This window comes from Perognathus longimembris, chromosome 28 (assembly GCF_023159225.1).
Source record: "Perognathus longimembris pacificus isolate PPM17 chromosome 28, ASM2315922v1, whole genome shotgun sequence".
NCBI lineage: Eukaryota > Metazoa > Chordata > Mammalia > Rodentia > Heteromyidae > Perognathus > Perognathus longimembris.
The window spans coordinates 16,052,586-16,064,084 of record NC_063188.1 but is presented as its reverse complement, the minus strand read 5'-3'; the positions used below and the strand labels follow the sequence as shown (position 1 = coordinate 16,064,084).

Below are 11,499 nucleotides of genomic sequence, written 5' to 3'. Positions count from 1 at the left end.
GGACCAATGTGTTCATATGAGATCTGGTCACAGGAGGCAATTCTTCTTCTCAATGACTTTGTTTATCCTGTGCTCCTGTTTAGGTCTTAATCTTATTACAGTCATGCCTCAAGCTGTGTATTTCACTCTTGTTTTGAGCACATTGACAGAAGCTGTTGTTAGCTATATGTTCCTTCTATTAGCCTTTTCAAAGTTCTTTGTTAACAATTAGTCATGAAAGTTCATCTATATACTATGCATTATGAAACTATTAAACTCAAGAGGAAGAAGGCTTTTGCAATTAATTAATTTATTGTCAAATTGATGTACAGAGGGGTTACAGTTCCATATGTAGGCAGTGAGTACATTTCTTATCAAACTTGTTGATGTTCATATTTTTTCCAATATATTTTAAGTGAAAAGAACGGGGTAGAAAATAGAATTACATTATAGTTCTGTTATAAGCAACATTAAAAGACACATTTATGCATGCATTTAAAATCAGTGAAAGGGCATGTATTTAGTACTAACATCGGTTGCCTCTAGGGGCTGAGATTGATTGATTTTATGTATCTCTTCTCTATATTTTCCATTCCGTCAGTAATGAGCATGTGATTCCATCATAATCAGAAAAAAGTAATTTTAGGTGACTCAATTAGTTAGCAAGGTCAACCAGCATGTGTGCAAAAGGTGACAAGTTTTACTGAAGAGACATTAACACCTTTATTATTGCTATGAAATGAGGTTGCAAAAAAATGGAACAGATCTCTAAGATTAAAAAGAAAGTAAGTGGGAACCTATTAAGTTTGCAAGTCATTTTACAAACTAACTTGCAAAAAAAGGTAAAATCAATTTCTATCTAACTTATTAAGTGCTTAATCGTTTACTCCTCCACAGTCCATACTTTACAGTGCCAGACAGAAACCGCCAGGTCTATATCCTTTTTCATTTATCCCATCTCTCTCTGTGCTTTTCCACACTGCCATTGAACAAACAATACATTTATAGACACAGTGTGTACCCAGAAAATGTTTGCAGATGGATTTCCACATTTCTGTTTTTCAGTGATCCCAACCAAGTCAGTTTCTTGGAATTATGCACATATGATGCCTCTCCAGAAACTTCTTTGCTGGTCCTGGGGCTTGAACACAGGGCCTAGGCACTGTCCCTTAGCCTCTTTGTGCTCAAGGCTAACACTCTACCACTTGAGCCACAGCTCCATGTCCAGCTTTCTCTGAGAAGTTTATTGGACATGAGAGTCTCTTATATTTTCATGCTTGGGCTGACTTTGAGCCTTGATCCTCCAATCTCTGCCTCTTGAGTATCTAGGATTACAGGTGTGAGCCACTGGAGCCTGGCTCCAGAAATGTTTGGCTCTTCCTACTGTTCTTGCTTAATGTACCCATCTTAGACCTTCAGCAAGGCAGACAATAGACCTCAGCTACATTCAAGATCCAGGGTATCTTCCCTTACAAAGAATTTCAAGTTTCAGCCAGCCACTTTCTCTGACGAACCTAAGATGCCAGTGAAGAGCATTCCACCAAGAATAGGCTGTACCTGATTCAATAGCTCTAAGAAGCCTAACTGGTTGGCAAAAACAGTGCCAGCTCAGGACCACAGACACCCTTTGAACAACAGCTGGGGACCCCACAGCCATCTGGACTCTGCTGATGAGCCTTTGGGGCTGTAGGGTCTTGTCCTTGGGCACCGTGGAGCCTTCTCTCCCCCAAACTTTACCAACTTCCACAGGCGTCTGGGTCCAGCCTGAGGACAGACTCTAAGATCAATGAGCCTGAGCTTAGGGACTGTTTGTCTCCCTAGGGTCCAATGATTAGAGAACCCAGAGCCACAAGTTGCTCTGAGCACCACTGCCTAGGGCAGGACCAGCCAGGGGGATCCCAGCCCACAACACCTGGAGCAGCCCAGCACCAAAATGAAGACATTGCAGCCCACCACAGTGTTGGGGACAGGGACAGGATCAGCTTCTCCTGCATCTCTCATCAGCAGATGCACACAGGCGCAGCATTTGTCATTTCATATCACTATCACCCGAGAGGACAGAGAGGCTGTTTTACTTCATGGACCCCTGCCACCTCCCCTTCAACGTGCTTCCACTCTCCTTCTACCTTCTGAGAGGAACCTTGCTCCCTCTAAACAAGACCAGCCTTGTTTGGCATCTTTCTCAGACTCCAAGTCCTTTGTTCATACCCCTAAGGGTTGGTGCTGGAATACCAGGACTGAGATGGGAGTTCCAGAAATTTCTGTAGATGTTGGGTCATTTCCATTGGTCCAAAACTAAGAACCACTAGATATGAGACAATTAAGATGTGCTTGCCTCCTATACATGAAGCCCTGGGTTCGATTCCCCAGCACCACATATACAGAAAACGGCCAGAAGTGGCGCTGTGGCTCAAGTGGCAGAGTGCTAGCCTTGAGCAAAAAAAAAAAAAAAAAGGAAACCAGGGACAGTGCTCAGGCCCTGAGGCCAAGGCCCAGGACTGGCAAAAAAAAAAAAAAAAAAAAAAAAAAAGATGAAAACAGAAAACAAAAACAACCACAAAGGAAAAAACAAACAAAAATAACCCCAAACTAACATACAAACCTCTTCCATTTTTTTGAGTTCATTTTGAAGAATATCATTTTATGTGATCATATGGCAGAACATTTTAATTGTTTCATATCTAGTGGTTCTTAGTTTTGGACCAATGGAAATGACCCAACATCTACAGAAATTTCTGGAACTCCCATCTCAGTCCTGGTATTCCAGCACCGACCCTTAGGGGTATGAACAAAGGACTTGGAGTCTGAGAAAGATGCCAAACAAGGCTGGTCTTGTTTAGCGGGAGCAAGGTTCCTCTCAGAAGGTAGAATTAAGATGTTCTGCCCGCACCTTTTTAATAACAATATAGTTTTTAAAAGGTCTTCTGCCAAGAGGCAGCCTATTGGGGAAGCAGTATAATAAGATTCAGAGTCTTGGTTTCCATGAAGCCATGAGCCTTCCTAGCCTCTTTTTCCTTGTCTCTGTCCTGATCTGATATTCTTTAACATAATAGTCCTCTATATATAGATTTCTGTCACTTTCTTTATGAATCAGTTTACCGACAGGTACACAGGTACAGGCCCACACAGTACACACATGTACACAGTGAATATTAAATAAACTGATGGTAGAAATGCAAAATGGTAGATCCACTGTGGAGTTTAGTCAGATCCCCAAGGTCTGACTTGATAGTCTTGAGCTCAGCAGGTCAGGCTCTGAGTTTTGTGAACAAAAACAAAAATAAACACACCAGTGACACTGAGCTGCGATCACTTAGTTTGTACAGATCAAGTGGGGTTCCCTTAATCCTGAGAGGCCGCTGGAGACTAAGTCTGGTTATGTGCTGTTTAAACTGGGTAAATGCCATAGAAGGATGTCTGTAGCAGACCCTAACTAAAAAACCTTGATTCTTGTACTGAAAATATGAAAAAAGTACAATCCTAGGAGCTATAAATGAGAACGTGAGACAGTATTGAATATATAGCATGTCTGGACACCATTCTAATCAATGCAAATGTGTCCATTCTTTCAAACCTCACATTACGTTTAAGAGATAGGTAATCTTATTGTGCCTATTTTACAAATAAGAACACTGGAACAGAAAAAAAGGTTAACTAGGGTCATAGAATTAGGAAATAAGGAAAGTGGTTCTAAGAGTCTTCCAGTTGGATTTCAAAGTTTGTATTTTATGTGTCTGTGTGGTGCTGGAATCAAATACAGTGCTCTCCCACTGAAGTGCATTCGTAGTTCAGAGCATTGGTATTCTCAACCAGAATGATATACTTCCTGAGAAAGATGAAAGAAAACTCACCTCTGTAAGCAGAGCTGGCTTCATAAGCATATGGTCAGGGCATTGATACAGGTCCCTGAGCTAGGAGTTTGACATCACTGTCATGACATTTTTTAGTAATTTGAATGTTTTTAAGTGAAATGCAAATTTTAATGAGATGATTTTGTATGCACTGAGAATACCTGATGGAATTCAGTCCTGCTTTGGTCCATCTTCCAAACTCCCTGGGACAGGATCTTGACTCTCCATTCCTCTGGCCCTTTCGTGTCAATGACCTTATATAACCTGCCCTCCTCTATCCCAGCCACTGACTGACTGTTGCATCTCTACCCATAGGGGCCTAAGCAAGAAACACAGGGAACATAAGCTCAGACACTGTAAAATCTTACGGTTAGACATGGTAAAAGCTACCCAAGTCACAGAGTATCAGTATCATATTACTTTTAATAGATGACTCAGAGGGACATATAGTAGTAGTCACCTCAATCCAGGTACCTGGTACATCCGGGGAAGAAATTCAAATAACCTTAGTATGCAGAAGCAGCCTGTTCACTCAAAGATAGTCTTGGGTGGACTTCCCTGCCCTCCCACCACCGGCCATCTAAGGTATGTTGGATCTGTCCAGCAGGTAATAGAGGAAGGAATTTAGTACTCAATGGACAATACACATGCATCCTGAATCACAGGATAGTGTCATTGGACATCTAGGAGAGTCTACACCTGCCTCACAAGCAATCCTGTGCCTGAGAAGGTATGGAATTAAGAAGCAAGTTTAAAACACCATGAAAAAAGGAAAAGACTTTGTATTTGAATTGCTTTAATAGAAGTTTTCCCTACTTATTGAAAAATGGGTTTCATGAAACCCATATATATATATATATATACATATATACATACATATACTTTGTACCACAGCTAAAAATTTTGTAGCCAGTCTTCACCTTAGGTATTGTTCATTAATAAATGACTTTGATATACTCTGAGGCCTATTAGATTATGGGTAGCAGAATCTAACAAGAGCTGATGAACTTGTAGCTTTCTCTAGACTTTGGCATGTCAAGGAAATAGATGGCAAGTTAGTATTTGCTGTTTAAACTGAAGAAGCTCACTTCATCCCATCTTCCCAGCTATGTTAAGGACTATACCACATGAAAGGATTGTAATAGGCAGTATTCTGGGGTGATCAATAGAAAAGCTGAATTCCAGTTCTGCCTCTGTCACTGACTGAATGATCTCCATATATTACTTTTCCTTGGGAATACTGTGAAAAAGAACAGGTTGGTTTAAGCTAGTGTTTTCCATCATCGAATTTCTGAAGAGGTGCTTCAGGGAAGGACAGGTTAGTGGGTACATCAGACATCCTTCATTTGAATCTCTTGAGCTTCTTGTTTGTTTTTCTGTATTTTTTGGTTTGCACTGATAACTTAATTATTGCAATTACAAAGAACTTAATAATCTGTCAGACTAAAGGAAGACACTATTAATGGAGGAACCCAAAGGTACAATCTCCTCACTCTAAGCACCTCACGGTGAGAACATAGGAAGATATTCTTAGGAGAGGATCACAATGGTTCAATAGCTACATGCACATGATCATATAAAATAATGCTTATCAAAATGAACTCCAAGAAATGGAAATAAGAGGGTTTTTTAAAATTTAATTTTATTGTAAAGGTGATGTACAGAGAGGTTACAGTTACATAAGTAAGGTAATGACTACATTTCTTGTCAAACAGTGTTATCCTCTCCTTTTTTTTAACACTTTCCCACCCACCTGACCCCTCTCCGCCAAGTTATAAGGTACATTTCCAACATAGTGTCTTGTGAGATTCGCTGTTGCATTGGTTTGCCCTTTGTCTTTAGTGTCATCACTTTATTCCTCTTTCCTTCCCCAAATCAGATATATATATATATATATATATATATATATACAAGACAATTGGTACAGAAATGATACGCAGTATCACTCATTTCAGAAAGAATTGTATTCATTACCTTATCTATGCAACCGTAACCCCTCTGTACATAACCTTTAAAATAAAATTTAAATTAAAAAATACTACTTACCAAAACAAATTCCAGGAAATGGAACATGTCTTTCATTGGTAGTGTTGGTACTGGTGATGGTGTTGGTTTTTGCTTTGGTTTTATTTATTTATTTTTACAGGGGGGACAGGAGTGCACAAGGAATGGAAAGGGTAAACAAATGGAGTCATACTGTTTAGTGGACACCGTGAAAAATGAACTATGCAACTTATGGGCAGGGATTAGAGGGGGAAACAGGTGGAATGAGAAGGAAGGGGTGACATTGTCCAAAATAAATAAATGAACTCAATACTCAAATTATGAAACAGTAACACCTATGTAATGGTAACACTAAAATTATATTTTAAAAGGGACTTAATAATCATTCTCAATTCTGAGTCTTCTTACATCTGGCTTCTGATCTGGAGAGTCTTTAATCTTGTACTCCACAAAAAGATGGTGCCTTATTTCAGCAAGAAATCTGCCATTTTCTATGGCCAGAGAATAAGGAAGAACAAAACTCCAGGGAGGGCCATGGGATTGAAGTCAGTAGTGAACTGAACGTTAAAAGTAAATGAAGGAAAGGTAGTTAGATTCCCTACTGTGGAGTGACAAGAAACATCTACAAAACCCCGAGGGGAAGCTAAAATCTGATACTCCTGAAGGTAAAAGTTTCTATTTTGCCTTCATTACACGACAGGATATAACAATACCAGCTGGAGAAAGTGGACTGAATAAGAAAAGTTGTGAGTGAATTTCAACTCTGTAATGTGTTTTGAACCTTTACCAAGGCTATTAGAACCTATGTTAGACCAATGGTTGGAGATGAGGAAATTAACCAGACATGCCTCCATACTTCCAAAGAGCTTCAGTCTAACTGCAAAATAGAAATGCAGGAAAGCACTGAGAATTTTATTAAATAGCCAAATGTCCTAAGGCTATAATAGAAATGACATGCAAAATGAATGGGGATACAGAATATGATTCTTACTTCTCCCTGAAACATCAAGTAAAGCTACCTAGAAAAGAAGATGGGATTTAACTTTTGACTTTGAAGACTGGTTAGATTTAGGGAATGGTGATATTTATATGCTGTATTAGGAAGTAAGGGGTGTGAGTTTGAAATTTATTTTACTGGTAAAAGGTGATACAGAAAGGTTTTAAGTTGTGAAGGATGAAAGAGGACTGTTGTGATTGGACTTACATTTAAACTACTGGGGTTATGTGAAACCGATCTGATATAATCCAGGGTAGATTTGGGAAGCAGTTATATGAGACTAGGTAATCCTGGTTAAAAAAGAGCCATACCTTGGACCTTGCACAGTGCCAGTGGCAGTGGAGAAGGCATTTGGAAGATGGAATTAATAGAACTGGTTCATGATCGAATGCAGGGAGTTGAGGAGTTGACTCTCAGGTTTGGGGCTCCAAAAGCTGGGTGATATAATTCACTTACCTAAGAGATGGGGAGAAGAAGGGAAGGTTTAGGAAGGGTGCAATTTTGAAACATTTTTTAAAATGCCCGAGGTGCAGGTTCCAGTTGGTAGCTGCCTATAAGGGTTTGGAGCTCTGAGGAAATAGGATTTCACATGGCTACCCAGTAAGCTCAACAACATCTGTTAAAAAAACCAGAGAGTTTAGATGTTCATGGATGATGGCTACTATGGCTACACAGTTTCTTGAACTAGAGGTAGAAAATACACTATTCTTAGAATCCAAAGATTGTATTTGGTTATAGATGTAGATAAGTCCTGCTTTGTTTTTGTTATTGTTGTTGGTGTAGTTTGTTTATTTTGTTTTACAGAGTCTTAACTACATAGCCAAGGCTGGCCTCAATGCTTTCCTCTGTTTCCTGTTTTCTTTTAACCTTGACCTAATTTGATTATCTCTTCCCAACTTTCTCATTTATATGCTTAGTCTCTTTATCTAAGAAATGATTTTTAGACATAGGACAGTAAGGTTTTATGGATTTTTTTGGTGCTAGGAACTGGGCTAGGACTGTGCTCATGACCTCATGCATGCTAACAAGTAAATGCTTTACCACTGAGCTACAATCACAGTTCATTAGTCAATATGCTTGGATAAGATAGCAATATCCATGATTTGTTATATTATTATAAATTCTGATGACTAGCCATGGATTGCCTATTATAAGTATATTAAAGAATAACAATGTATGTCACCTTATTCACTCAAAATTTACAAATTCACTCAGAAATTACACACAAAATTCATAGCTGCAATTCAGGACTGGAGATCTCATGAAGCAATGATCAATTTTGTCTTTAATACATACTCTTCAAATTCTAAGTTGAAAACCCAATCCCCCTTTTTGGCTGATTATCACTTTGTTTAAAATATATTTGTAGCAATCTCAATGATTTTACCTAATAACTCATGTATAGAAACTCAGCACTTGGAGTCTTCTGCATCCTTATGAAAGATTTAGACTGAAATTCAGTTTAAAGTGCAAAAATAAAAGCATGATGTAGGTACATGTTCAGTGTAGCAAGGTTATTGTATATCAGTTACCATCCATGATTTCTTCTGTAATTTATTATGAAATTATATGTGTTCTAACCTGCTTGATATATTAGAATTAAACTTCTATCCAATACTATCATACAGGTTCAATGGTCAGATTGGTAGGTTTATTTCCACAAAATTACTTATTTCTTTCTTCAATATTTCTCATAAAAAATGCATATTATTTTGTTCATATAATTTCCCTCTGTTGCTCTAAAGCACCAGAGCAATTGAATTCTTCCTAACAAGGTTTCATTTGTAGGTGAAGGAAACACTGAATGAAACGTGAGAAAGTCTTTATTAGATCTATTATATTCTTGAGGTACGAAGCAGAAGTTCAGAGGTTACATCTCAATATTTTTTGTAAGGCAGCTTTCACTTCCTGATTTCTCAAACTATAGATGAGAGGATTCAGCATGGGAATCATCATTGTGTAAAACACTGAGACCATCTGATTTCCAGCCTGGGAGCCATGTCGGGAGGGCTGTAAATAAGTGTACATAGTTGTTCCATAGTATAGGCCAACAGCAGTCAAGTGGGAAGCACAGGTGGAGAAGGCTTTCTGTTTTCCAGAAGATGAGGGAATCCCCAGGATAGTCACAAGTATAGATATGTAGGATATAAAGATCACCACAATAGAAGTAACCAGGGTGAATCCCCCACATCCAACAACCAAGATCTGTGTGAGCCAGGGATTTGAACAAGCCAGTGCTAACAGTGGAGAAATATCACAGAAGAAGTGTGGGATGACACGTGGTTGGCAGAATGAGAGTTGTGTGATCGAAGTAGTTACAGCAACCATGTTAACTAACCCACCAAGGTAGCATCCTACTACCAATAGGAGACAATGGACTCTTGACATGGTGATGTGGTAGACCAGTGGGTGACAGATGGCTGTATAGCGGTCATATGCCATAGAAGCCAAAACATTGCATTCAGCAGAGGCAAAGATTATAAACAGACTCATTTGAGTCACACATGCAAAGAAAGAAATACCTTGCAGCTGAGATAATAAACTTTCCAAAGTCTTTGGGGTTGTAATGGAAGAGAAACAGAAATCAAGGAAGGACAGATTAGAGAGGAAAAAGTACATGGGAGTATGGAGGCGGGGGCTTACTCTGATCAGGACCACCAACCCTAGGTTCCCCAGTACAGTGACCACATAAACAATAAAGAAGATTCCAAATAGCAGGACTGCAAGCTGAGGGTTATCTGTCATACCAAGAAGGATGAATCCAGTCTCTATAGATGAATTCTCCATTGGCACAAGCTGAGAATTATTCCTGAGTTGTTACAAATGCTTTAGATATCCTTGAAGGGAAAATAAAATAAGAGAAAACTGGATGATGTAGGTAAGACAGCCCTACTAGAATCATACGCCACTACCCAATTTGTCCCGCCACTACCCAATTTATCCCGCCACTACAGCTCATGTTAAACCATTTACAAATACCATTACAAAATTTCCTTTCCAAGGTACGACATCGAAGATATAAGGGCTGAAGAAAGGAGGAAAAATTCAGATAAGAAGGAAAATAAAGGGCTAGTGGCAAGAGTGCTTGCCTCTTATAATGAAGCCCTGGGTTCAATTCCTCAGCACCACATGTATACAAAAAGGCCAGAAGTGGCTCTATGGCTCAAGTGGCAGAGTGCTAGCCTTGAGCAAAAAGAAGCCAGGGACAGTGCTTAGGCCCTGAGTTCAAGCCCAGGACTGGCAAAACAAAACAAAACAAAACAAAAACACAACAAAACAAGAAGGAAAATAAAGGCCTAAGAGGTAGAAGGTATTTGCTACTAATTGAAGAAATTAGTAAATGAGGGTTAATGATCTTTACCAACACATGACTACATACTCTTAAGAAATTCATGCTGTGACATTTCATTTCATTCGCTCTCCCTTTAAAAACCATGTCCAAACCTGCCAATGCTTGGTGTTTAACTGCCATTTAACTAACAAATGTTGATCAAATTAATTAAATGATAAATTGTTTTGAAATTCAAAAATAAGTTATTTTAGTGGAAAACATGCCCAAAGACTTGTGGGAATTGAAGTAATAATAAATATGTTGACTAGTTCTACCTTCACAGATGATCTCTCCTCATATCATTACTATTTTTCAGAGCATTTCTGATACATTCAAAGTCACCATTATTCACAATTTGTGTTGGTCAGCTGAAGATTTTCCAAGACCATAGCCATCTCTTCGATGGACACTTATTTCAGGAATGTGAATCTCCCAAGTGACTATAGGAAGCAGAGCGCAAGCTTTAAGATAGTTACTTCAACACTCTAAAAGAGTGATGAAGGAAGGACCAAGGATTCATACAGCTTTAGAATAATCATCACATCATTGGTCCCTTTGACTATGCTTGGGGCAAAGTAAAATTAACTGTGACTTTCACAAAGGCTAAGTGAGAAACTCTGTCTCAGCAAAGGACCAAGCAGTAAAACAGATGTACCATGTGGTACTAAGTGCATGGCTTTTGATGCTGTTCCTGTACTCACAGACTGTCTTGGATGCTGGCTTCCTATCTAACATAAATGCCAGGTTTCAGACCTGAGTGAAGAGCCAGACCACAGAGGAGATGTGTTTATGCAGTTCAATCTCTATTTATAGAGTTCAAGTGAATCCCAATCTCTCTGGATCACTGGACAGCTATTGGTGAGAGGTGTCTAGAGAGGTTCCTGTATTTACCTAGAGGTTGAACAAGGAGAACTGTGATTAAAACAGAAATTCATAGTTCTGTGGAAGAGCCCTTTTCTAGCATGTACGAGGCCCTGGATTTAGTCCCAAGTAAAACAATCGCCATACACTGGGGATATAATTCAGTGTTAGAGCACTTACCTAACATGGACAAAGACCTGAATTCCATCCATGACATTGGCACGGACATTACAAGTAAAAGAAAGGAAGGAGGGAGGGAGGGAGGGAGGGAGGGAGGGAGGGAGGGAGGGAGGGAGGGAGGGAGGGAGGGAAATATAAGGGAATGACATAAAGGAAGGGAAACTCATGCATATTTCAATAATCAAAAATACAAATTTGACTGGGTGTCATATTACACATCTATAATACCAACTTTTAGAAGACTAACATAAGGAAATTTGGAATTTTAGTCCAGCCTGATCGACCTGCAATTTCCA

At 39.1% G+C, this 11,499-nt stretch overlaps 1 protein-coding gene across 1 annotated transcript; it reads right to left on the bottom strand.

The window, feature by feature from the left end:
• Nucleotides 1-8,694: 8,694 nt before the first annotated feature.
• Nucleotides 8,695-9,618, bottom strand: LOC125342963 (olfactory receptor 1052-like). The gene has a single exon (XM_048335308.1). The coding sequence runs from the start codon at nucleotides 9,616-9,618 to the stop codon at nucleotides 8,695-8,697; it is 924 nt and encodes a 307-aa protein (XP_048191265.1).
• Nucleotides 9,619-11,499: the final 1,881 nt, after the last annotated feature.